The sequence below is a fragment of the Grammomys surdaster genome, unplaced genomic scaffold, assembly GCF_004785775.1.
Source record: "Grammomys surdaster isolate TR1022 unplaced genomic scaffold, NIH_TR_1.0 364, whole genome shotgun sequence".
In the NCBI taxonomy this organism is placed as follows: domain Eukaryota; kingdom Metazoa; phylum Chordata; class Mammalia; order Rodentia; family Muridae; genus Grammomys; species Grammomys surdaster.
The window spans coordinates 2,964,365-2,991,269 of record NW_021604783.1 but is presented as its reverse complement, the minus strand read 5'-3'; the positions used below and the strand labels follow the sequence as shown (position 1 = coordinate 2,991,269).

The following is a 26,905-nucleotide window of genomic DNA, read 5'->3' as shown; positions in this document are numbered from 1 at the left end:
GGGGGTGGTGGGGGGGCCAGAGCCACAGGATGGCTTCCCCTCTGAGGGACGAGGAGGAGGAGGAGGAGGAGATGGTGGTGTCGGAGGAGGAAGAAGAGGAGGAAGAAGAGGGCGACGAGGAGGAGGAGGAGGTGGAGGCGGCCGACGAGGACGAGGAGGAGGAGGACGAAGAGGGAGTACTCGGGCGCGGGCCGGGCCACGACCGGGGCCGCGACCGCCACAGCCCCCCCAGCTGCCACCTCTTCCCGCCGCCGCCGCCGCTGCCGCCGCCCCCGCCGCCAGGTAAGCGTCCGTCCGAGTCCCGGGGCCCGAGCGGAGCCGCGGGGCCCCGCACCTACGGTTCGGCCGAGCCGAGGCGAGTCCCGGGCGCCCGGCCGGTCCAGACGGGCCCCGCGGTCCGGGCGGCGGCGGCCTTGGGGCCAGGCCTCCTCCCCTCCCCCGCTGCACCCCTCCCCCGCCGCTACCGCCGCCGCCGCCGCCGCCGCCCGGGCTGGAGAGCGCAGGGAGCGAGCTGCGCGCGCGGACCGGGCCACTTGGTCGCGGCTTTCGGGGGAGGAGATTTATTTTTTTTTTCACCCTCGGCGGGGAGGGGGTAGGCAGGAAACGGCCGTGGCGAAGCCAGGGCCCCCTCCCAGGCCGAGCGAGGGACCGCGGAGACCCCGGCGACCGGACGGCGGCGTGGGGGGAGGGGCGCGTGGGGGAGGGGCGGCCGCGTGAGCGCCCCTGGGGCCCGGCCCCGGTGGGGTCGAACTGGAGCTGAGTGGGTTCGGTGTGTGGAGCTGACCGCCACCCGACGCCCTCCGCTGGGGACTTGGGCAAGCGGAGGTGGGACGGTGGCCGGCGGACCAGCCCCTCCACCTGCAGGGACTTCGGTGCCCGCCAACTTAGGGGTGTGCAGTGGCACGCGGGGGAGGGGTCGTGCGAATGTTTGGAGCGGCTGATGACTAGGGGCAGGTGGTGGCCACACTCCACGCAGACCACTTCCTGGAGTAAGACTTGGACCTACCCTCCACTCCCCCTAGCTGGCCCCTGAGGTCTCGGGTCACTTCAGATCAGGAGAGTCAGGAGAATGTCTGCGGAGCCAGATGCCCCCAGCCCCACCCTCGTCATCTCTGCCCCGGGCTCTTTTGTGTCAAGTGCAGCCCCCTTCCTCCCCCTCGTGACCCCGTCAGTCTGGGGTGGCCGAACTGCCCAGCTGTGACTCTCACGTGGCTGCCATTCACTGTCACTCTCTTGATGAAACCACCCACACACCCTGACCACGTTGGGGGGCGTGAACTGCCCACCCAGCTGCTCTGTCTTGACCGTCACTCAGCACCCTTCTCCGAGATGACAAGTCACCTGGCACTGGAGTTGCACACCCAGCTGTGCTGGGGACAGACCTTGTCTGGATCAGTGGCCCCCCCCCTCAGACCACCCTCCAAGTGGAGCGATTTCTAGCTTCTTTAGGATAGGTGTCGCCAACCTCTGATTGGGGACGTCCACACCCCCAAGTCTCTGGCGGCAGAGGAGCACACATGCACCAAACTTTAAAAGGTTATTTGTAAAACTGTCTTATTGACCACTGTGACTTTTTGTCGCACGTGTTGAGACAGCCTTTGGGGGGGGGTTTAAAATAATGTGTTTAATGCATACTGGATAAAGCCCACACTCCTCACCCCTAACCCTGCCAGGTTTACCTGTAAAAGGGGAAAAGTTTAGAAAAAAGTTATTCCAGCGAGCCTGCAGAATTCGACTGGAGTGGGGGAAGAATAAAAGATCCTGAGGAGAGGGCTGCCCGCAGGGCTGCCTGCGGGCAAGGTGTGAAAAGGAGGGGAAAGGGGCTTGTCAGGTGAGTTGGGGGATCGGTAGCTCTCGCCTAACTGTTCTGAACTCGGGATCTGCTTTTGATCCCAGGCACTGGGTGCCTGTAAGAGAGGAGAAGGAACGAGCCCTAAGGTCGAGACGGGTCTTTGTGTGGCGTCCTCCCTCCCCCTTTGCTTTCTGAATCCTTGAGAAGCGTCAAATGCATTTGAATTTTTATGTTTAAAATGAAATCTCACCCCCTCGGTCTTCCTGGGCAATTTCATCCCCCTTCCAGCCCTCCAAGTCAAAATGACCCAGATACACCCCCTCAGATGACTTTCTGAGGTAAAACTTTCGGAAAATATTTTTAGCGTACTCATTATCCGTCTACCTAAGTGTGGGGAAAAATAAGTCTCCTCTTAAGGAGCTCTGTTCAGGCTGCCCGCCCTCGTCTCTTTCTGGAATATGAATTTGTACTCGTGAGAGCCTGCCATTGTTTTTCACTGCGACCGCTTTGATTCTCACCGTTTTGTTTTACATTCTTACCCAAGACCAATTTTTATCCCTTCCCCCCTCGCTCCAGTCTTCTTACATTGTTGAACGTTTAAAATAATAGCATTCGTGTTGGTGGGGGAAGGGAGCAGGAAGCTAAAGAAAAACCTCATTTCTTCTCCCTCCCCCTTCTGGCAAGTCTAGAGAAATAATATAACATAATATATAGATGTGATTCCTTGGGGGGTGGGGATGGGGGTGGGGAAATGATTGTGGGTGGTGCGGAAAATTCTGGTAGTTTCTTTGCAAAAGGTCTGAAAATACAAACCCACCTCCTGCATTCAGTACGCATGTGCGGTAGACCTATTATGGAGGTTCGTTGTGGGGGAGGGAGGGGAATTTGAGAAAAAAATAAATATAAGTGTGAGAGATTGATGGCGAGATTAGGAGAGAGGGGCGGGAGGAAGGCTCTTGCCCAGGCTCCTCCCACAGCCCTACTGCCAGACTCCTCCCTCGCCCTCCCCACCTTCCCGAGATCTGAGCCGGGATGTGGGAGAGTCTGGGCTCGCAGCCAGCTTTGAGAGGCTGCTGAGACAGAGGTTGGGGCTTAGATTTGCTTTATTACCCTCCCTTGCCTCTCCTCGCCATTCTTTCCCTCTGCTGGCCACCGACGTCGGCCTAAAACTGAGAACCTCCTGCCGGGCTGGGTGGGAAGTGGAGTTCACAGGCTTCCTCGCCCCACACACCCAGGGTGACCCAGGCGGCCTACTTCCCTGATCCTTAGCCAGTTGGCGTAGCCTGGCCTGCCCTTGCCACTTGCCCCGCGGTCTTCGTTTCCATGTTCATGTTAACCCAAGTCCCTAGAGTTAAGGGGAGCCAGCTGCTGGGCCTGACGTCTGACTTCCTAGTACAGCCCTGGATCGTTTTTCACACACTGCCTCTGGGCAGGCAGCCCCTTCGCATGCTCACACCCCAACCTAGCGTGTCTTTGCTCACAGGGACCCGGGACTGTGGAGGTAGAAGGAAAGGTAGCGTCAGGCCGGAATCCCAGGCCTGGGGTGTTAATTGTGGCTAATTTTCCCTTGGCTATTGAGGGAAGGAATATTGTGTGCCCTAGAGCAAGAGGCTGGGCCAAGCCCTGGCTTCCCCCTCTGGCGGCAGCTGCCTGTACTTGGACAAGACAGGTCTGGCTGGTTAGTCTAGTGACTGGTGGGGGTGGTAGGTTAGCCAAGGCCCGTTTCTGTGTGGCGTCAGGGCTTAATCTTTGAGATACAACTCTGGTCCCCAAACTTCAGCAGACTGGCAGGAGTCAGGAAGAATGGGGTGGTGGGATATCAGGGAAGAACCTGCCCTAGGCCCTCTGATAGAGCTCTCTGGGGAGAGAGCCGAGGGCATAGCTGTGCTGAAGCAGGTACAGGCGTGTGCGTGTGTGTGTCTGTCTTGTCTGTGTGAATTTGAAACTGCATATGTTAGGTGTGTCTGTCTGTGTTTATATCCTTGTTTGTGTCCCTGAAATGTGTATATATAGATGCGTCAGCATGTCTGGGACAGATTTAGAGGTGAGATAAAGGTACAGCCTCTAGGAGTAGGTGTAGAGGCAGGGGGACTCCAGTCCTCCGGGAGGAGGGCTGTTCAGGGAATTGCGTTGACTTCCTTTTGCTGAGTTGGGATGTGATGGAGGCAGATACGGGTCCTGCGGGGAAGGGAGGATGACAACTGAGAATCTCTTTTGCTCCAGTGCTGCGCTGCTGTGAATGTCTAAGAAAATATAAATAGAGGCCTCCCTCTTGGCAAAAAGGATGTCAGGGCCCCAGGGTGTTAGTGTGAGAACCCAGGTGTCCACCTCTGGCTCTTGCTCCTCAGCATCTGGCTTAGGGAGCTGCCAGCTTGTGTCTCCCTACTCCAAGTGCTGGGGTCAGGCCAGGCCAGCAGCTGGGCATGGCTTCCCCAGTTCCTGGGCAAGCTGCCATCTGGCAAAGTGAGGGGGAAGGCAGGAGGAGCCCTGGCGAGCACTGAAAGGACCTGCCACAGTCTGAGCCGGTGGCCTAGAGTCTGGTCCCTTGTTAGTAGGAGGGGAGAAAAGGGAGTGGCTTGGCTGCTCTTCCTTTCTGACCCTTGACCTCCATTCAGAACCAGAGGATCCCAGAGTACTAGAAACACTGTTTGCATCTGTTGAAGGGCAGCAAAATTTAGAGGAGTTAATGCCTGGGTTCCTAGAGAGTGCCACGGCAGCGGTAAGAAGGGGACAACAAAGGACCTCAGAGATTGGGACCCTCCAAGTTTAGGTTTTCTGGTGCTTTTTTTCTCCAAAGATAAGGATGATATTCGGCTGCTGCCTTCAGCATTGGGTGTGAAGAAGCGAAAACGAGGTCCCAAGAAGCAAAAGGAAAATAAGCCAGGCAAACCCCGGAAACGAAAGAAGCTTGTGAGTATCCTACAGCAAGGCTCAGGGGTCCCTTTCCCAGCAACGCAGCTTTCTCTATTCCTGGTTACCTGGGCAGAGGGGTGCCCAGGGTGTAGAGAGTTCCCTCCCTCACGCCTCTCATCTGCCTCTCTTGGACTTGGAACCCTAACCTCTCTTTCTCCACCTTGGTACAGAGGCCAGTTGTCAGTGTAACTTGCCCTACGTCTGAGAGAAAAGAGTTAAGAGCACTCTGTCTCACTGAGGGAGTATCTCAGTGTCTCCCATGTTTGAATTCTGAGTTTAATTCCCAACACAGAGGGCAAAAGAAAACCAGTCTTAGAGGAAGTGTGCATGAAGTCAGAGCATAGAAATCCTCTGCCTTCCTGGACAGTTTATTTAACTCCCTGTGCCTCAGTTTCCTCTGGAAAAAAAGTGAACAAATATAGATCAATTGGTGTTTCATGGGATAGTTGTAAATATGGAAAGAGATGAAATATGTTTCATGCTAAGAACAGTTCTTGGCACATGGTATGAATGAATAAATGTTATTTTTATTTCTCTTCCTTAGGACAGTGAAGAGGAATTTGGCTCAGAGCGAGATGAGTACCGGGAGAAGTCAGAGAGTGGAGGCAGTGAGTATGGAACTGGCCCAGGTCGGAAACGAAGAAGGAAGCACAGAGAAAAAAAAGAGAAAAAAACAAAAAGGAGGAAAAGGGGAGAAGGAGATGGGGGACACAAGGTGAGTAGAGTTAGGGAGTGAACACCGAGTGGCACAGGAATGGAGGGATGCTGCCAGAGCTGGGCTTTGTAAGGAATGGAGGGATGCTGCCAGAGCTGGGCTTTGTAAGGGATGGAGGGATGCTGCCAGAGCTGGGCTTTGTAAGGGATGGAGAGATGCCGCCAGAGCTGGGCTTTGTAAGGGATGGAGGGATGCTGCCAGAGCTGGGCTTTGTAAGGGATGGGGACTGGACTGCTCAGAGGAGGAGGACATTGGCCTCAGAGAGGCATTGAAGGATGCTGGGAGAAGAGCCAGGGTGCCTCATTTTTACCATCCTGTCCTCCATTTAGCAGGTGGAACAGAAGTCATCTGCAACCTTGCTTCTGACCTGGGGCTTGGAGGATGTGGAACATGTGTTCTCTGAGGAGGACTATCACACACTCACCAATTACAAAGCTTTCAGTCAGTTCATGAGGTACAACAGAACCGGAAATCCTTTCAGACAATTACTTAATTATTAGGGTATGGGCTGGGCCTCTCTGAAATCTGTTTAAAATCTAAAAAAATTCTTCCTAGAAAAATTCATGGCATGTACAGAAATAATTTTACACATATTTTCGGTATATTCTTAGTCTGGGATCTACCAATCCCAGCTAAGAGTCCATCTTTCTCTAAGGTTGTGGGGACAGAATTTTTGAGTCTAGTACTTGGTTAGAGAATTTTCTACAACTAGAAGGTAGTGGGGAGAGGAAGGATTGAATCTTCTGCTCTGACAGTTCCGTTTTCCTCTCTGTAACTTCTCTAGACTAGACCTGGGTGCCATCATTGTCTGAGAGTTTCATTTCAGGTCTTCACAACTCTCTCTTTATCTTCTCTCTAAACTGTCTCAACTTTTTGTTTTTAAGTTTTATTTATTTCATGTATATGAGTGTACTGTCGCTGTCTTCAGTCACAGCAGAAGAAGGCATTGGATCCCATTACAGATGGTTGTGAGCCACCATGTGGTTGCTGGGAATTGAACTCAGGACCTCTGGAAGAGCAGTCAGTGCTCTTAACTGCTGAGCCATCTCTCCAGCCCCAGAACCCTTTCTTAAGCCCTAGTAAAAACAGACCATGTGTTGAGAGCAGTGGGCTTGAGCTGTGGGACTCTCAAAGCAGAGACTAAGGAGAATGCCCAGGAGTGGGAATGTCTTAACACAGCAGTTCCGGTGTCCTGGAGGTATATGCTGAGGTTTAACAAAGCAGTTTAGTGCCCTGGTTTCATCTTGGGCAAGTTACTCAATTTCATCAGTGCTTGGTTTTCTTATCTGTAAACTAGAAATGCATGCTTTGTAGGAGCCTGTGAGGATTTGGTGGGAAACTGAGTGCATAGCTCAGTGATACTGGTATCTAGCCTCAAGGGATAATTGATAGCTGTCCTTGGGAATGTCTTACTTACACCCCTGCTATAGACAGTATGTTTGTCAGCACTGAGGGTCATAGATGTCCTAATAGGCGCTTGCCACACACACTAGAGGAAAGCATGATGTCTGTCTCTTTTAAACTATCCCAAGGGAAACTTTCTTCAGGTTCCATATAATTCAATAAAATACAGAAAATCAAAGCAAGTGTGCCATTGTGAGGGTGGAACTTGACAGGATATATTTTCCTTTTAACTTATTTTTACTTAGCTCATTACTTAAATTAATATTTTTCTTAACAGGACGTATTTTCTCCACCCAGGAATGTTAGCGTAGACTTAACTGATACGGGAGATGGCAGTATTCCCAGACCATCTGTGAAGGGTCTGAGTTTTCTCTTTCTATATTTTCAGGCCCCTAATTGCTAAGAAGAATCCTAAGATCCCGATGTCGAAGATGATGACCATCCTGGGGGCCAAGTGGAGAGAGTTCAGTGCCAATAACCCCTTCAAAGGGTCAGCAGCTGCTGTGGCAGCGGCAGCGGCAGCAGCAGCAGCAGCTGTAGCTGAGCAGGTGTCAGCTGCTGTCTCCTCAGCCACCCCCATAGCACCATCTGGACCCCCCCCTGCCCTTCCACCACCCCCTGCTCCTGAAATCCAGCCCCCACCCATCAGAAGAGCCAAAACCAAAGAGGGCAAAGGTAGGAACCCTCTTCTTCCAACCTCTGTAACCCTGCTTTCCAAACTGCATGGCTTCCTGACCCCACAGCCTCTACTGCTGGGGAGAATTGCTTCTCAGGAAAGGGGGAGTAAAGCCATGGCCCATGATGCAGTCCAGGGGCTGTTACTCTTCAGGATGTGTCATGGCCTATGGATTTTCTCCCCTCCTCCATATCCTCATTCAGGTCCAGGCCATAAGAGGAAGAATAAGAGCCCCCGAGTGCCTGACGGACGCAAGAAACTTCGAGGGAAGAAGATGGCGCCACTCAAAATCAAGCTAGGGCTGCTGGGTGGCAAGAGGAAGAAGGCGGGCTCGGTGAGCAACCCTCCCCTCTGCCCAGCACCTGGGCATCAAGGACTGAATTCCATGGATAGTCCCTGAGGAAAGCTGGGGTGGGGATCTGTCTGGGGACAGAGGGTGGTGGTGGTAGAAGCCAGAATGCTGCACTCACAGCAGCAGGGCTCTGGGCAGTGTGTTTTTCAGAGTGATGAAGGCCCTGAACCAGAGGCTGAGGAGTCAGACCTGGACAGTGGTAGTGTCCATAGTGCCTCAGGCCGGCCTGATGGCCCTGTTCGTGCCAAGAAGCTGAAGCGAGGTCGGCCAGGAAGGAAGAAGAAGAAGGGTGAGGGCGTGACCGTGTGTGAGCCTTTCTGTGTGCCGTATTCCTTTGTTGTCTTTCTTACTTCAAATATTCAGACCTTCTGTCTTTCCCTGAATCCCTTTCTTCTTCCCTCTGTTCCCTCTGTCTTAACTGGGGTATATGACAGTCCTGGGCTGTCCTACAGTGACTGGGGAGGAGGAAGTTGACGGCTACGAGACGGATCACCAGGATTACTGTGAGGTGTGCCAGCAGGGCGGGGAAATTATTCTGTGTGACACCTGCCCCCGTGCCTACCACCTCGTCTGCCTTGACCCCGAGCTTGACCGGGCTCCTGAGGGCAAATGGAGCTGCCCCCACTGTGTGAGTACCTGGTGCCTTTACTGTCCCGCCTATCTCTTCTCTTCTTGATTTCTGCTATGGTTTTCCGGGCCTCTCAGCAGTAGGTACACAAAAATCCAGAATCCTAATTGGGTCCTTTTTTATTCCCAGAGTCATTAAGTTTGGAAAGTCAGGGTATCGTGTGTGGTAGGTCCCATGAGACTTTAATGCACATCTAGGGCTTAGTCATCCTGGTTTTCCTGTCTTTCCTTCTCTTCTTCTGTCTATGTCTGACTGCACGTGACCTCCTAGGAGAAGGAGGGGGTACAATGGGAGGCCAAGGAAGAGGAGGAAGAATATGAGGAGGAAGGGGAGGAAGGAGAGAAAGAGGAAGAGGATGACCACATGGAGTACTGCCGAGTGTGCAAGGATGGTGGGGAGCTCCTGTGCTGTGATGCCTGCATCTCTTCCTACCACATCCATTGTCTGAACCCCCCACTGCCCGACATCCCCAATGGCGAATGGCTGTGCCCACGGTGCACAGTAAGTGAAACGACATCCTCACAGCGCTCCCCATCCAGGGCCTCCTTTCACCCATTTCTAAGGCCCGAACACCCAGCTCTTCCTTCCTTAGCCCCCACCCTGTGTTGTACCTTTGTCTTACCTAACAAGGAGCTATCTCTGCTTCTTTCTTTCCTCTTTCTATTACGTGCCCATCCTGAAGTGTCCTGTGCTGAAGGGTCGTGTTCAGAAGATCTTGCATTGGCGATGGGGGGAGCCACCTGTGGCACTGCCAGCACCGCAGCAGGCAGACGGGAATCCAGACGTCCCACCCCCTCGTCCTCTTCAAGGCAGATCAGAGCGAGAATTCTTTGTCAAGTGGGTGGGGCTGTCCTACTGGCACTGCTCCTGGGCCAAGGAGCTGCAGGTACAGAGGCTTTTCATGTCCCTATGCCTAGGGTCCTGCTCCCAGGCTCCCGCTCTGGGTACCCAGCTCCTCTGTCATCTTCAGATTTAGAGGCTATTTCTTCTCTCTCCCTCTGTGCTCCGTCAGCTGGAAATCTTCCACTTGGTCATGTACCGCAACTATCAACGGAAGAACGACATGGACGAACCCCCGCCACTGGACTATGGCTCTGGTGAGGACGATGGAAAGAGTGACAAGCGCAAGGTGAAGGACCCGCACTATGCGGAGATGGAGGAGAAGTACTACCGCTTCGGCATCAAGCCGGAGTGGATGACCGTCCACCGCATCATTAACCATAGGTGAGTCCATGCTCTGTGCAAAGGCCCACCTGGACTGTGACACTGCTCTGACTGTGGCGATGGTCCTACATAAACTAAATGACCAATTGAAGTTTGGTGACTGTCTCTGTAGCTCCAGCCCTTCTGGGCCTGCTGCTTCTAGGGAACTTGAGAAACCAGGAGTAAAGCTCAGGCCAGCATTCCTTGTGTCTAGTAGCATAAGGATGGGGATGGCGGATGAAAACACGCTCTAAGAAGCCGAGAAGCAGGTCGTCCAGATGAGTGTCTCCAGAGTAGTGTTTCCCACTGCCTAGCACTAGCTCCTGTACACAAAGTGTGAGCTATCAGATGGGACATTTGTTGGTTCACTCACTGCTCAGCCTAGTGCCTCTGTCCATGGCTGGCTCATTTTAGACACCCACAAACCCTGTCTGGTGAGGGAGTGACCCTATGGGCTCTCCTGGACAATCTGTGATGGGTGTCTTACAGACCATCCCAAGAAGACTAGGGTAACAGATGCTGTGCTTGTTGACACTTTTATTTATCAGAATTTTGTGCAGTGTGTGATGCATATTATTTTTCTTTCCTCTCGCTCCTCTTCTTGCTCTCCTGTCCAACAGTATGGACAAAAAGGGGAATTACCACTATCTTGTGAAATGGAAGGATCTGCCTTACGACCAGTCTACGTGGGAGGAAGATGAGATGAACATCCCTGAGTATGACGACCACAAGCAGAGCTACTGGAGACATCGGTGAGGGCATCCGCTCAGCCGCCATGAAAACTAAGGGAGACGCTGTTCCAGACAGACCAGGCTAGGGCAGGTCCAGCCTCAGCTGGGGCTTTGGGTGGGTTTGGTAGGGCTAGCATACGGTGGAACAGTAAGATCTGGCCAGCCTGGAAGGATGGCCCAGGAGCAAAGAGCTCCTGTAGAGGATCAGAGTTCAGTTCCCAGCACCTGTGTCTGGAGGCTTAGAACCTCCTGTGACTCCAGATCCAGGGGACCAGACGCTTTCTTCTGGCCTCTGAGGGCATCCCCCCCCACTAGATAGATGGATGGGTGGATGGATGGATGGATGGATGGATGGATAGAAACTACATCTAAAAAGTAAGAAGAGGAAATGAGATCTGGTCTGAGTAATGGGTAGGAGGACACCTGGAAGAGAATTATGGGTGCTCAAGGAATCCCAGGGGTGGAGGTGGACAGCATAGGATAGAGCCAGCAAGATGGCTTAGTGGGTAACAGTACTTGCCTTTAAGGCTGGCACACTGAGTTCATTCCCTGGGATATGCATGGTGGAATGAGAGAACCAGTTTCTACAGTTGTCCTGTGACTTCTGTCCTCTGTAAGTGTAATTAGAGTTTTTTTGTTTAAAATGCGTTGGAGAAAGAAAGTGAGAGGATCTGAGAGAAGGGTTTAGGCAGAGGGAGGCAGGTCTGGGATGGGTTTAAAAAAGAGCTCCCCAGGACCTCACTAGACACCCACTTTTTTTCTCAGTGAGCTAATTATGGGTGAAGACCCCGCACAGCCTCGAAAGTATAAGAAGAAGAAGAAGGAGTTACAGGGTGATGGGCCTCCCAGTTCACCTACTAATGATGTAAGTTTTCTTTTCCCTGCCACTACAGCATTAGGACTGGAGCTGTCAGCAGCCTCTGAGCAGTGGCTTTTCTCCACCATTCACCCTTGCCCTCTCTAGAGGGGCTAGCAATTTGACCATAGGAATTGGGGTGCTACCAGCAATCAAAGCCCAGTTCCTTTCCGAGCCAGCCCTTCCAAGCGGTGCTGCTTGGTGATGATTTAGGGACGGGGTGGGGTAAGACTGAAGACTAGAACTCAACTCAGTCCATAACTGAGGAAATCGTAATCCACCTTTTACCAGAGCCAGGGCAGGGCAGACGCACCCTCAGCTGTTCCCTTGAACCTTGCGATGTCTTGACTCCACAGCCAACAGTGAAATACGAGACCCAGCCCCGGTTTATCACGGCCACAGGAGGCACACTGCACATGTACCAGCTGGAAGGGCTGAACTGGCTGCGCTTCTCATGGGCCCAAGGCACTGACACGATTCTGGCTGATGAGATGGGGCTGGGCAAGACCATCCAAACCATTGTCTTTCTCTACTCACTGTATAAGGAGGTGTGTGTTGGATTCTAGGCCCCTGAGGGGGCTGAGGCCTAGCCTGGACTAGGAGGGTGGAAGGCTAGAGCAGGCAGCAGGCAGACTGGTGTACACCCTCGAGCCAGGACTGATGACGCTCCCCCCTGACTCCAGGGCCATACTAAAGGTCCCTTCCTGGTCAGCGCTCCACTCTCTACCATCATCAACTGGGAACGGGAATTCCAGATGTGGGCACCCAAGTTCTATGTGGTCACATACACGGGCGACAAGGACAGCCGGGCCATTATTCGAGAAAACGAGTTTTCGTTTGAGGATAATGCCATAAAAGGCGGGAAGAAAGCTTTCAAGATGAAGGTAAATCCTTCTGTCTCATAGTCTGAGACCCTCAGATCTGCCATCTCCTTGTCCCAACCAGGAAGTCCTCTCCTTATGTTTGTGCCTCTGGACTCCACAGTAGATTCTCATGGGAGCATGTGTGGCTCTGTCAGTGTTGGGCATAGGGCTGGAAATTTAAGGGTTGTGATGGTAGTCCCAGAACAGCGGGCTTCCTGAGGGAATCACAGGCTCTTGATAAAGAGCGAGGGCTGGAGATGTGGGAGGGGCTTGTTAAGTGGCAGATGGATGGGCAATGCTTGTGTTGGCAGAGAGAGGCACAGGTGAAGTTCCACGTCCTCCTGACATCATACGAGCTGATCACCATCGATCAGGCAGCGCTTGGCTCCATCCGCTGGGCCTGTCTTGTGGTGGATGAAGCTCATCGACTCAAGAACAACCAGTCCAAGGTGAGTGAGGGCCCCACTCTGAGGACTTGGAGGCTGTGGAGGCCTTGTGTTGATCCTTGAAGAAACTATAACAAAATTAGTCTGGGTTGTTGTAGGTAAGGTTCCCATCGTAGTGGAGAAAGGACTGTGCTGCAGGAGGGGACAGGTTAGGGCTGGGGTGTCTGATCCTGAGGGAAATGGGAATTCAGGAGCTGGCAACTGGGACAAGTCTGTGAGATGAGACAGCCGGTTGGTGCTGAAAGCCCTTTCTTTCCCTTGCCTGTCTTTGTCCCACTCCCTAGTTTTTCAGGGTCCTCAATGGCTACAAGATAGATCATAAGTTGTTGTTGACGGGGACCCCGCTGCAGAATAATCTGGAAGAGCTCTTCCACCTTCTCAACTTCCTCACTCCAGAGAGGTTTAAGTAAGTGGCTCACCAGGTCGTCTGCAGGGAGGAGAGCAGCACAAAGACTTCTAGAAACAGAGCCCAAGGCCAGAGCCAAAGAACTTCTCCCTTTGTCTGATTTCTTATCTCTTTGTGTCTGTTAGCAACTTGGAGGGCTTCCTGGAAGAGTTTGCTGACATATCCAAAGAGGACCAGATTAAGAAACTGCATGACTTACTGGGGCCACATATGCTTCGGAGACTCAAGGCAGATGTCTTTAAGAACATGCCAGCCAAGACCGAACTCATTGTTCGAGTGGAGCTAAGCCCCATGCAGAAGTGAGACTTGGGGCAGGCTGTCAGACTTGGGGGTGGGACTTGGGTGGTAGCTCTCCTGGAGTTTGGCCACATTAGAAGTGGTTTCTGCCCACACTTTTAATCCTAGCACTTGGAAGGCAGAGACAGATGGATTTCTGAGTCTGAGGTTAGTTTGGTCTGCAGAGTGAGTTCCAGGATAGCTAGAGCTACACAGAGAAGCCCTATTTAAAAAAGAAGAAGAAGTGAGTGAGCTCCTTTATTATTTATATCTCTTGTATATCCCTACCCTGGTCTTTAGGAAATACTATAAGTACATCCTAACTCGAAACTTCGAGGCCTTGAACTCTCGAGGTGGTGGGAACCAAGTGTCTCTGCTTAACATCATGATGGACCTTAAGAAGTGCTGCAACCACCCGTACCTCTTCCCCGTGGCTGCTATGGTAGGAACACACTGGGGCGGGGAGGGGGGGGCGGGGGTGGACAGATGACATGGGGGGGATGGAGCTGGGTTGCCTTGGCTTCTCCAGGCACTGTAGGAGTAAGGAGTGCGCTGACCCTTGTTTCTCCTGTTCCTTTCTTTTCAGGAGTCTCCTAAACTCCCCAGTGGGGCTTATGAGGGTGGGGCACTTATTAAGTCATCAGGGAAGCTGCTGCTGCTGCAGAAGATGCTGCGTAAGCTGAAGGAGCAGGGACACAGAGTGCTCATCTTCTCCCAGGTGACCATCCCCTCTGCTCCCTCTTCATATCTGTACTCTGCTGCCATTCATCACCCAGACTTCAATTCCTGTCCTCATTCGTGCGGCTCCTCTACCATGAAAGGCTGAGATCTTGCCCACAGCTTGTCTTGACTTAGACAGCAAGGTGGTGCCTGCTTATAATCCCTGAAGTTGGGATACTGAGGCCAAAGTCAGTCTAAACATAGACCGTGTGTTCAAGTGAACAGAGGGCCGATGGCTGGGTTCGGCGGCGGAGCACTTCCCTTGCTTGCATGGCATTATGGATTAGATCCCTAGTACAGGACAAACAAAAGTAAAAAACATCTGGGCTGGGGTTGGTAGTGCATCGCTTTAATCCAGCCTGCACATAGCAACTTCCAGGCCAGCTAGGCCTACACAATGAGACCTTGTCTTTAAAAATAAAGGCCTGGCATGGCTGGCTCATCCCTGGATCTCATCCTTGTTCCTAAGAAGAGACTAGTACCGTTACCAACCTTTTATGTGAATGCAATAGAGACCGCAGGCCTTTTAGGATTCTGATGAAAGGTATATATATACCTCTACTTTGGAGAAAATGACACACGAGTTTTATGGGATTTTTAAAGTATTTATATGGGTTTCACGAGTCTCAGAGAACCTGTGCCTTATGAGAAATGATCTTAAATCAAAAGACTTTGAGGTAGAGCGTGAGGGCTGGGGATAGGTGGAGTGAGTGGACGTGGGAGCGTGCAGCCTGCAGCAGGGTGGCAGCCTGTGTTTAGGTATGAGGCTTGGAGATTTGTTGTAGTGAAGGGTCACTTTGGGGAGCTAGGCCTGAGCTGCTGTTGTGGTCTTCTGGACTCCTGCTCTCCCCCTTTCAGATGACCAAAATGTTAGACCTTCTGGAGGACTTCCTAGACTATGAAGGCTACAAGTATGAGCGCATCGATGGCGGCATCACGGGTGCCCTCAGGCAGGAGGCCATTGACCGCTTTAATGGTGAGGAGGAAATACCAAGCTATCTGTGGACATGGAAGGCCTGAGAACCTCCATCATGTCCTTAGGATGGGGGATGGTGAGGGGAGCTGGAAACTTAGACTAGGACTTAGGATGTAGTGCTTTATAGTCGGAGCGTCTAGCAGCCAGGGCTAAACTTGGCCTCTTACTTCTCATATCCTAGCTCCTGGTGCCCAACAGTTCTGCTTCCTCCTGTCCACCCGAGCTGGTGGCCTGGGTATCAACTTGGCCACTGCTGACACGGTCATCATCTTTGATTCTGATTGGAACCCCCATAATGACATTCAGGTGGGAACCTGCGTCCTACATCCCCGAAACACTCAGCGAGTTGCCATGGGCTCATGAAGGACGTTGTTCCGCTCAGGGATGAGTCTTAGAGAGGCCTTTCTCGACCCTGTGTCAGTTTCTCTCTGTCACTCTCTTGGCTAACCTCTGTTTTCTCCTGCCCTGTAGGCCTTCAGCAGAGCCCATCGGATTGGCCAGGCCAACAAAGTGATGATTTACCGGTTTGTGACCCGAGCCTCTGTGGAAGAACGAATCACCCAGGTGGCTAAGAGAAAGATGATGCTGACACACCTGGTTGTCCGGCCAGGCCTGGGCTCCAAGGCTGGCTCCATGTCCAAGCAGGAGCTGGATGACATCCTCAAATTTGGCACTGAGGAGCTGTTCAAGGACGAAAATGAGGGTGAGGGCTTCTACAGCTCCCTAAAGTAGTCCATGAGAATCCCCCCGCCCTCCAAAAAAAAAAAAAGGAAAGAAAAAAACCCACAAAAAACTCCCAAAACCTCAAAAAATCAAACTTCTCCTCTCAGCCCATAAGGACAAATCCCTCCTTTCTAGTACTGAGAGAGGGTCAGCTACCTAAGGAAACAAAGCAAAAGACACTAGATGTGAACCCCCAGGGAGCGGTCATCTCCTCCAGATGTGAGCCCCCAGGGAGCAGTCATTTCCTCCAGGGCCCAGTGAGAAGGAGGAGAAGCATCTCTCCCACCCCGGCTAAACTGTGCCTGAGTTTCCGGCCCACACCTCAGGTCTCCTTCTGTCCCTGTCTCTGCCAGGGGAGAATAAGGAGGAGGATAGCAGTGTGATCCACTATGACAATGAAGCCATCGCTCGACTGCTGGACCGAAACCAAGATGCGACCGAGGACACAGACGTGCAGAACATGAACGAATACCTCAGCTCCTTCAAGGTGGCACAGTATGTCGTGCGCGAAGAAGACAAGGTGAGAGGCTTGGGGCCTCACCCCGTCTCTTCTCCTGTACTCATATTTTTGACTTATTCTTTCATCTTGGTCCCCAGCAAAAAGCAACAGTGTACCTCAAACGATTTCTCATTTTGTCAGATGAGACTGGACTTTGGAAAGACACCTAGGCACAGAAAGTTCTTGTAGTCACAGAACGGTGCTTCTGAGTCTGTGGGAACGAGTAAGGGGAGTGAGGAGAGGCTTAGAGAAGGAGCCAGAACATTGCAGGGAAGAGGTGGTAGGAAGAATGTGCAGCACCCAGAAACTGGGTGCTGGCTCTGAAAGCGTCAGGCAGGGTTTGGCCAACGCAGGAGATAGGGGTTGGGGTGCAGCCATGGGACGAGGAGGGAGGCTGCCGGCCTTCATTCCGCTGCCCTTCAGATCGAGGAGATCGAGCGGGAGATCATCAAGCAGGAGGAGAACGTGGACCCTGACTACTGGGAGAAGCTGCTGAGGCATCACTATGAGCAGCAGCAGGAAGACCTCGCCCGGAACCTGGGCAAGGGCAAGCGGGTTCGGAAGCAGGTTAACTACAACGATGCCGCCCAGGAGGACCAAGGTGAGGGCTGCTCCTGACGAGATGGGAAGGGAAGATGGGGTGGGTAGAGCTTCCCAGGCTGGGGCTGTAGAAAGGGAAGGCTGGGGATTGGGATGGATCAGGAGAAGTTTTTCTAAGGCCAGATGGAATCGTGGGGATTCAGCTATCTAGGGACTACAAAGGGAGGCGGTCAGCACACAGAGTCTCACTGTTTAGAGGAGCTTTGACAGGAGTCAGAGTGGTGAAGTATGTGGTGCCAGAGGCTAAAGATGGCTCAGGACATATGACCCAGAGTCTCCAGTAGGACCAAGGACAGGGTGGAGGTGGAGAAATGTCCATGAGGAAGAATCCAAGTGGAGAGGGCCTCAGTATGGTTACAGCTTTCCATCGGACCCTCTATGTCCCTCACAGATAACCAGTCAGAGTACTCAGTGGGGTCGGAGGAGGAGGATGAAGACTTCGATGAACGTCCTGAAGGTGGCGTCTTTTCCTGACTTTCCAACTCCACTCTCTCACTTTACTTTCTAGTTTTCTTTAAGCCCACTATTTTTTTTAAAGATTTATTTATTTTTATTTTTAGTGTGTATTGTTTTACCTGCATGTATATCTGTGTACTACCTGCATGCCTGGTACCTGCAGAGGCTAGAAGAAGGCGTCAGATCCACCAAAACTGGAGTTAGAGATGGTTGTGAGCCACTACGTGGTTGCTGGAAATCAAACTCTGGGCTCTTAACTGCTGAGCCATCTCTCCAGCCCCTGAGCCTCCTATTTTTATGCAATTAAATACTTTGTTTTTCCATGGGAATATGATAGCACACACTTTTAATGTTGGCACTTACAAAGCAGGACGTGAGTTAAGGCATTCTAACTTCACAGCCAGCCTGCACCTAAAAAGGCAGTAATGCTCTAAAGACAGTAATGCTCTGTTGGTGGGAAAACCGAAGATTGCACCCAGGAAGGAAGTGTTGTCTGTTATCTCTCCAGTGTCGAATTTGGAGCATATAGCCAGGTGGTAGCAGATGGTCTTAGGTCAAGAAAGGTGTTGAGGTGCAATGCTGCATACCTGCAGGCCCAGCCACAGGAAGGTTAGACAGGATCGCTCAAGTCCAGGGATTGACAGCCTGGCCAAGACAACCTCGTCTGAGGGTGCAAACACATACACAGAGACCAAACAAGAAGATTAGCTTATTTCACTTTCTCATGAGTAACATTGTCTGTCAGGTATTTGTTATTAATTTTTAAATATGGCTTTTTTTTAGCTTTAGTAGGTAGTAGTACTGACAACGTGCTTGCAAGAAAATTAGAGGTGAATGTGACCCAGGCTAGTCCTGTGTTTTGTGTATTATGGGGATGGATATAAAGAAGACTAAGGGCTTAGAGGAGGTGATGTCTCCACTAATCAGTGTCACCCTTACCCTTAGGCCGTCGACAGTCAAAGAGGCAGCTTCGAAATGAGAAGGACAAGCCGCTGCCTCCATTGCTGGCTCGAGTTGGGGGCAACATTGAAGTGAGACTTTGGCCTGGGCACTTTGCATGATCACTAGGGAGAAGACGGTGGTGGGGGTGGCGGTGCACTGGGAATTGAGGACGGGGCCACCAGCAATAGGAAAGACTTCAGGTCCCTAATCATTCATGGCCCTGCCTCTGCCTCTGCCTCACCTCCAGGTATTAGGGTTCAATACCCGACAACGGAAGGCTTTTCTTAATGCTGTGATGCGCTGGGGGATGCCACCACAGGATGCTTTCACCACACAGTGGCTAGTGAGAGACCTGAGGGGCAAAACAGAGAAGGAGTTTAAGTGAGTGTGGGTGATTTGGGGTGAATTGAATCGGGGATAAGACTTTGGACATGACTTTCTTCCTCTCGGCTACCATGTGATGTGACCTTACTCAGCTGATCACCGCCTCCCTAGCTTTTGTCATGACCAGGCTCTATTTCCTGGGAGGTGGGCCCAGCCTACCCCACTTCCCCTCAGCAGAGCCTAGAATAAAGGGACCAGGCCTCCTCCGCTATGGGAGAGGTGTTGGAAGGAGGAGCCTCACCTAGGCTGGCCTGGCTTCACATTTACTTGGCCATGATAACCTGGCAGGAGGAGCTGGTGAACGGATGAAACGCTGACTGATGGGGCCCAGGAACAAAGTGTCAGGTCCCAGGAGGTGCAATGCGGGAGCTGCTGGGGGCCAGTGAACGAGTCGGAAAGTGAAGGCTGATGCGAGGGAGAGGCCCATAGCTGGAGTCTTGGAAGCCCCTGGGAGTTGAAGTTCAGGGGTCAGTGAGCTCTGCGTCTTGTACAACTGAACTCCTCCTAAGTCCTCGTAACCTTCCTCTCGCTCCCATGCTTTTCAGGGCCTATGTGTCTCTGTTCATGCGCCATCTGTGTGAGCCTGGGGCAGATGGCTCTGAAACCTTTGCGGATGGGGTCCCTCGGGAGGGGCTGAGTCGCCAGCAGGTGCTGACCCGCATTGGAGTCATGTCTCTCGTCAAGAAGAAGGTATTGGTCCTTTCTCATTCGAGCATCAGGCCAACTACAGTCTCTGTCCTCCTTCTCTTAGTTCTGGCCAGGCTGGTGTGATACAGAAGAAACTAGAGCTTCCTATGTGACCAGTGCCAGGAACTGACCCTTGTCCCTTCCCCAGGTCCAAGAGTTTGAGCATATCAATGGACGCTGGTCAATGCCAGAGCTAATGCCTGATCCTAGTGCTGACTCCAAACGCTCCTCCAGAGCCTCCTCTCCAACCAAAACGTCGCCCACCACTCCTGAGGCTTCTACAGCCAACAGCCCTTGCACCTCTAAACCTGGTAATTGGGAGTCTGGATCGGGGCGGGGAGAGGTGAGCAAGGGAGGCCAGATGTCAGGGTAAAAGCACCTCTGCTTTCCCTCTCATTGGGCTGTCTGAGAGATTAGAATGAGACTCAGGACGTTGGACAACTTTATAGAGGAGATGGGTTTACTTGGACTCATGGTTTTGGAGGTTTGAGATCAGCAGCTGCATCTGGGGATGACCTCGCTTGCAGAATCCTGTGTCACCCAGGATTGTCACATGGTGAAATGCAGAGAGCACTCTCCCCTCTCCCTCTTCTTAAGAGCCATTGAATCTTCTTAAGGATTCAATTATGGGGGTCTCACCCTTGACCTTATTTAGTCCTAATTATCTCCTTTAAGCCCCACCTCTAAATACTGTAGATTTCATTTCTACTGTGTTATGACTTCATTCTGGGCATTAAATTTCAACCCATGAACCTTTAGCGAACACTTAAGCCATATCCAAACTCTAGCAATGCGCCTTTACCACAGCTACTCCGGCTCCAAGTGAGAAGGGAGATGGTGTAAGGACGCCGCTGGAGAAGGATGACACTGAGAACCCTGAAGAGAAGCCAGAGAAGAACAGCAAAGTGGGGGAAAAGATGGAGACAGAGGTGCGTGCACTCCTGGCTCTCTCTTGGGAGATGGAGTGGAAGGTCTGGAAGGATCTTGGCCACACAGTACTTAGGAACTCTCCAGCTCGTCGTGACTCTTCTGTCTTCCACCAGGTCGATTCTCCTAGCCCAGCCCCATCACTGGGAGAACGGCTAGAACACAGGAAGATTCTGTTAGAGGACGAAGCACCAGGGGTACCTGGAGAAACAGAGCCTGAACCTGGGTACCGAGGAGACAGAGAGAAGTCTGGTGGGTCTATTATCCTACTAGTGATGGGGACTTGAGTTTCAGAGTTCCCTCTTCTGGACTTGGGGTGAGAGTAACAGCCTCTGTTCATGTCTTCTGACTCTTCCCACAGCCTCAGAGCCAATGCCAGGAGAAAGGGGGGAGGAGAAGCCATTGGATGTGCAGGAACACAGGGAGAAGACAGAGGGGGAAGCAGGGGATTTGGGCAAGAGAGGTAATGGGCAGAAGGACTGGACACCTGAGTCCCTGAGGGTATCTGGGGAGGTGGACTCTGGGGGACAGACACCTGGGTCGTGGGTGGGTAGCTGTTGGAAGAGCCAGTAGAGTTGATGCATTAGGTAGTCTTGGGACTCAGAAGGAGGCAGTCCTGAGGTGTGAGCCTTGCGCTGTTTGTAGCAGAAGATGTTAAAGGAGAACGGGATCTTCGACTTGGGCCTCCTCGAGATGAGCCACGGCCCAACGGGCGCCGTGAGGAGAAGGTGGAGAAGCCAAGATTCATGTTCAACATTGCAGACGGTGGTTTCACAGGTGTGAGAAGTTGTCGGTTACCTGCTCCTCACTGTCGCTGTCCGAGACTGCTTGCTCCATTTTATTCCAAGTACTTTCAGTGAAATGGTGCATGCTGGCAGTGAGCCTTGCACTCCTAAGTTCCTACCAAACCCCATGGTCTCTAACCCATTTCTTTTGTCTTAATCTTAACATGAACCTGTTCTACAATTTAAGTGACTGTACTCCTCACTTCTTTTTTTTTTCCTTTTTATTTTTTTGGTTTTTTTTTTTTTTTGGTTTTTTTTTCTCCCGAGACAGGGTTTCTCTGTGTAGCCCTGGCTGTCCTGGAACTCACTATGTAGACCAGGCTAGCCTTGAACTCGTGAACTCAGAAATCCGCCTGCCTCTGCCTCCCAAGTGCTGAGATTAAAGGCGTGCGCCACCACCGCCCGGCTGCTCCTCACTTCTTAACATAGTGCCTTCTTGCCTTTTTGTAATTTAATTTTTTCAGATTTATTTTATGTGTTATGAGTGTTTGCCTGCATGTATGTGCATGCACCACATATGTACAGTACCCTAAGAGGTCAGAAGATGGTACTGTATCCCTTATAAGTGGAATTACAGACAGTTGTGAGCTACCATGTTGGGGCTATGAACTGAAGTCTGGTCCTTTGCATGAGTAACAAGTGCTTTTACACACTGAGCCCTCCCTCCAGCCCCTCCCACAGCTCCTGAGGAGCCTTTAGCACTCTGTTTCCCCAGCTCTTCATGTGTCCATCCTTGGGTGGATGCAGACCACACCTCTGACACATCTCTTCTGTTCTGTGCAGAGCTGCACACACTGTGGCAGAATGAGGAAAGAGCAGCTATTTCCTCGGGGAAACTCAACGAGATCTGGCACCGGAGGCATGACTACTGGCTTCTGGCTGGCATTGTCCTGTATCCTTTGCATATATGCAAGATTACGAAGGCTCTGTCCACTAGGAGAGAAGGCGTCTTAGGGTTTCTGTTACTTGATAAAACCGTGTACCATGTACCATGTACCATGACCAAAAGTACCTTGAGGAGGAAAGGGTTTAGTTCATCTTACAATTTGTAGCAGGGAAAGTCAGGGCAGGAGGCTGGAGGCAGGAGCTGATGCGGAGGGCATGGAGGAGTGCTGCTTACTGGCTTGTTACCCATGGCCTGCTCAGCCTGCTTTCTAATAGAACCCAGAACCACCAGCCCAGGGGTGGTACAACCTGCAATGGGCTGGGTCCTCCCACATCAATCATTAGTTAAGAAAATGCCCTACAGGTTTTCCCATGGCCCAACATTATGGAGGCATTTTCTCAACTGAAGTCCCACTTCCCAGATAATCTAACTTCTGTCAGGTTGAGAGAAACTACACTGGAACTCACTATGGAACAGGGCAGAGGGGAACTTCAGAGAAGGGTCCACACTCAGGCTGGGAGGCTTGTGTCATGTTCTGGGGGCATCTGGCCAATAAGAAGAAGTGCTCACAGTCAAGTTCATTTTGTTAAATTCCTTGATCGTTCCCTTTCCTCCGTTGGCAGCCATGGCTATGCCCGGTGGCAAGACATCCAGAACGACGCTCAGTTTGCCATTATCAATGAACCATTTAAAACAGAAGCCAATAAGGGGAACTTCCTGGAGATGAAAAATAAATTCCTGGCCCGAAGGTTCAAGGTGGGGATGAGAAAGAAGAGGAGTGGGGGTGAAGAAGGGCCTGGCTCAGATGTGGGCTGGAAGGAATGTTAGCATCCTGAGAGTCAAGATAGCACTTGTGGCTCAGATCCAAGTGGAACTTCTGATGGGAACTGTGGAGCTGGAGTTTCCTGGGGCAACATTGGACAGAGTAGTTCTAGTGCTGGGTCTGGTCCTTCCATTCACTTGTCTTTACCCCCATCCTACGCCCTTAGCTCCTGGAGCAGGCGCTGGTGATCGAGGAGCAGCTGCGGCGGGCGGCCTACCTGAACCTGTCACAGGAGCCGGCGCACCCCGCCATGGCCCTCCACGCCCGCTTTGCCGAGGCCGAGTGCCTAGCCGAGAGCCACCAGCACCTCTCCAAGGAGTCGCTGGCAGGGAACAAGCCGGCCAACGCTGTCCTGCACAAGGGTAAGGGCCGCGGTGGCCCCGCGCGGGGGAGGGCCCACAACGCTGCGTAAGTCTTCACCCCGCACCCTTCAAGACCTTCCCACACCCTTCGCCCCCTTACCCCTCTACCCTCTGAACCACTGCCCTCTGCCCTCTAACCCCACCTCTGACCCAACTGGCACCCTTTTGGGTTTTAGCCTTTACACATTGTCAAAGCCCATACCTGATAGAATTTACGTCAGGGACCAGTAGGGAACCGTCACCTCATACAGTGGGACCTGATCCCTGCGAGTGGGACCACATGGTGGCTCCTGATGTGATCCTGATAGCCTTGCTTTGTGTGTGTACACTGCAGATGTCCTTGGCTCTGACCCACAGGTCACTTTCTTTGTATCTCCTTTACCCTATGAAGTGAAAACGACTGCCCATCTACTGGGCAGACTCCGTGAAGCTAGCCTTTGACCCTCAACCTTTTCTCCCACACTCTCCTACCTTGGTAACTCTAGGTTAGGTCCCAGAGCCATCTTAACCACCTAACAGAGCCTGGTGTAGCGCCTGACTCCTGCCAGCCTTAGGTCCTTCTATACAATGCTGACTCTCTAACCCCCTCCCCCTCATGTATTAAAATCGAGTCCTTAAACCATACTGCCCCCACGCTTCCTATTTCCTCCCCAACATCCCCGACCCCTAAACCTCCCTTTTCCAGTATGGGATGTTCTGACAACCCCGACCCCATGTCTTCCAATGTCTCCCCCTACCTCTTTTCCATACTTTCCTTTTCTTTATTTCCATGTGTTCTGTGTGGTATCTGGCCTGCTGCTCTCCTTCTCTGAATCACTCTTCTCCTGTCTACTCTCTGCCATTTTGTCTTTGGCCTGTGGTCCTTTGATGTCTGTGTCCTCTCTTTCTGACTGTACTTGTCCATCTGACTGTCCCTTTTTCTGGCTCCATCTTTCTCTCCACCTTTCTCTTGCCCTTCTCTCTCTGTGGCCTGGGCCCCAGTGCTGAACCAGCTGGAGGAGTTGCTGAGCGACATGAAGGCAGATGTGACCCGCCTGCCAGCCACGCTGTCCCGGATACCCCCCATCGCAGCCCGCCTTCAGATGTCCGAGCGCAGCATCCTCAGCCGGCTGGCCAGCAAGGGCACGGAGCCTCACCCCACACCGGTAACCCTCTTTTCCCTAACTCATTTTCCTGTCAGTGCCCCGTGTACATACACACAACCACTCCATCAGAATCCTGTACGTACAGAGAAACCGCTTGTTCCCAACAGTCTGCATCTTGAGTCTCCCTGCCTAGTAATTCTGGAACTTGATTTTTCCCTCTAGTCTGTGGACTACCTAACTCCAGTTTGCTCTCCTGTTCCAGGCCTTTCCCCCGGGTCCGTACGCCACACCTCCGGGGTACGGGGCAGCCTTCAGCGCCGCACCCGTAGGGGCCCTGGCCGCCGCAGGCGCCAATTACAGCCAGATGCCTGCAGGGTCCTTCATCACAGGTTAGATGGTGCTTCTGACTTTGTGCTTCTCCCTAACCCTGACCAAACTTCATCCCTGCTTGACCCCCTTGTCTCGCTTCAAGCCCGCCTCTCTTCCTTGAAGTGTCCAGTGTTTTTGGGAGAGTTGTTCTGGGTTGTTCTGTCCACTCCTTTGTACCCCATCTTCTATCCCCATGTCAAAAACCTCAGTCAGGAGGCTGAGGCAGGGTTCCTGAGAGTCCTCAGGCTAGCCTGGGCTTGTGTGAGATGCTATCTCCAAAAAGAAACCAGCTGGGTGTGGTGAGGCACACAACAATTGGGAGGCACAAACAGGTGGCTCTCTGTGAGTTCTAGTTCAAGAACAGCCAGGGCCATGTAGGAAAACCCTGTCTCAAAGAACCAAAAAAGACAAAAGCCTCACCCACCATATGGTTTCATGTCTCCGATTTGAGCTTCCTCTACCTGGTTTCCTCAGGAGAAATGAATGTGAACTCAGAAAGGCTAGAGAGTCAGACCTGTCACATGGTACAAGAGGAATCTAACCTTTCTACATTCATAAGAAAAATCAGAAGTGGCAGGAAATGACTTAGCAGTGAGGCTAGGCTGTTACTAAGGGGTGATATTTGGAATGTGAGGACTGACTTTTTTTAACCTGTCTCCCCAAACAGCCACCACCAACGGCCCTCCAGTGCTGGTGAAGAAAGAGAAGGAAATGGTGGGGGCGTTGGTGTCAGACGGGCTGGGGCTGGATCGGAAGGAGCCCCGAGCAGGGGAGGTGATTTGTATAGACGACTGACTGGATCCCAGGCCTGCCCTTCACCTAGGCCCCGACCCCGGAGCCGACCCACATCTCAGGCCTTGGGGCCTGCTGCCAACCCTCCACCTTCCCCACCCCTTGGGCCACCACTGGGCTAGAAGCCCTTTTGCCCCTCTATAACGCCTCCCTTCAAGAAGGACCCCTATCTCTCTCCACCTTCACACACCTTTCCCACCAAACCTTGAAGACTGTGCTGGTGTGAAGAGGTCTGAGTGAGAGATGGTTAGCAGGGTCTTCCAAGTACCTGGATGCCCTACCACCAAATATACACAGCTTCCCAATAAATGATTGTCCAGGAGGGAGGAGGTGGAGCCTCCCAGGCCTTTCCTGCAGTATCACCTCCACCTCCTGCCAAAGTGGGGGATTAGCCTTGCCTGGCCTTTAGGAACTTTTGTGAGATCGTCAAAGAGGAGGAGAACCTTGTTAAAAGATGAAAATTCCAAGGGAGGAGGAAGGGAAGTGTGTGTGGGGGGCTGCATGGCACTTTCCCTCCCTCCCAAACGGAGGGTACAACAGCTACAAGTGAGGGCGCTGACTTCTGCTCACTGGCTCAGTTACCACCTGTGTGCCAGCATCTTACAGTAAGAACCGTTCTCCTTCCCGGGGACCAAGGACCACCCCCACAGAGTAATGGTTGGGTGATACTCCCTCAAGCCAAAGAGGAGCTCCTCAGCCTGTTCTAGGAAACCTAGAAAGGGTGGGGGAGACTGCAGAGGGCCAGGCATGGGGCAGACCCCACACTGGGGCTCAGGTCTTTGGGGAACGAAATCCTCCCTCCTCAAGGCCTAGATACAGACTACATTTGAGTAGGTCAGGCCAGCGGTCTAGTCAGGAGCCTGCCTTGCCTGTGGGACCAGAGCAACACAGTGGGTAACAGGCTAGGGAGATTCGGGCACATTCCCCCTCCAAGGAGGGGCCAGGGAGTGGCAGTTTGCATGGGGAACCCCCATATCCTCCTTGCTGCCCCTTTCCCAGTCTCTTCGCTCCCACTCCTGGTCTGTCCCAATCCCTTCTTCTGTATCAGGTTATCGGTTGTACATATAAATTATACTTTCCTTTCTGTGTGCTGTCATTTTGCTTGGGAAGGGGAATTTTTGTGTGGAGTTAAAAAATAAGGATTATTGCTGTATACTATTTCAGTAGGTCCCCACCCCCTGCATGGTTGTTGTTTTTGAGACAGGGTTTCTCTGTGTAGCCCTGGCTGTCCTGGAACTTGCTCTGTAGCCCAGGCTGGCCTTGAACTCAGAGATTATCCTACCTCTGCCTCTCAAGTGCTGGGATTAAAGTGTGTGCCACCACTGCCCAGCTAATAATCCTCTGTCTATTTTGTGAGTTTTCTGTGTTTTTATCTCTTGAATCATTCACCAAAATAAGACCTTTTTTCAAAACCAACCACACGATGAGCTCGGTGCCGAGAGGTGGTAAGCAGTAGGATCCCTGAGGTTACAAAGGCAGGTGTAGACAAGGAGCAGGCTGCCTGACAGGAGAGAGGCCCAACACTGAAACCAGCCTTCCCCCAGAGTCAGTAGAGGTCACTACAGCACCAGTTTCAATTCTACTATGGAGCCTGGGATGAGTGTGGTGTCACTCAACTGCTGGACAAA

The 26,905-nt window shown here is 52.2% G+C and overlaps 1 protein-coding gene and 1 non-coding gene across 7 annotated transcripts; both read left to right on the top strand.

Annotated features, from left to right (window-relative positions):
- Positions 1-26,361, top strand: Chd3 (chromodomain helicase DNA binding protein 3). Of its 6 annotated transcripts, none has more exons than XM_028780056.1 (40): positions 1-282; positions 4,590-4,702; positions 5,250-5,420; positions 5,750-5,874; positions 7,213-7,499; positions 7,704-7,834; positions 7,991-8,141; positions 8,287-8,480; positions 8,751-8,981; positions 9,163-9,366; positions 9,493-9,704; positions 10,304-10,435; positions 11,180-11,279; positions 11,627-11,818; positions 11,954-12,154; positions 12,445-12,582; positions 12,864-12,985; positions 13,111-13,284; positions 13,562-13,703; positions 13,848-13,979; positions 14,840-14,957; positions 15,139-15,263; positions 15,429-15,660; positions 16,034-16,200; positions 16,603-16,780; positions 17,171-17,236; positions 18,181-18,266; positions 18,425-18,558; positions 19,107-19,251; positions 19,397-19,559; positions 20,056-20,177; positions 20,292-20,427; positions 20,537-20,638; positions 20,824-20,952; positions 21,744-21,852; positions 22,470-22,602; positions 22,836-23,031; positions 24,013-24,176; positions 24,379-24,505; positions 25,153-26,361. In XM_028780056.1, the coding sequence occupies exons 1-40, from the start codon at positions 30-32 to the stop codon at positions 25,278-25,280; spliced, it is 6,165 nt and encodes a 2,054-aa protein (XP_028635889.1). In that variant the 5' UTR covers positions 1-29; the 3' UTR covers positions 25,281-26,361. The 6 variants fall into 6 exon arrangements, with proteins under 6 accessions (XP_028635889.1, XP_028635887.1, XP_028635886.1 ...); XM_028780054.1 differs by having other exon boundaries at positions 30-282; positions 8,305-8,480; positions 20,821-20,952; positions 22,836-23,077; XM_028780053.1 differs by having other exon boundaries at positions 30-282; positions 22,836-23,077.
- On the top strand, positions 18,687-18,826 carry LOC114631801. Its single transcript, XR_003713003.1, has one exon.
- Positions 26,362-26,905: the final 544 nt, after the last annotated feature.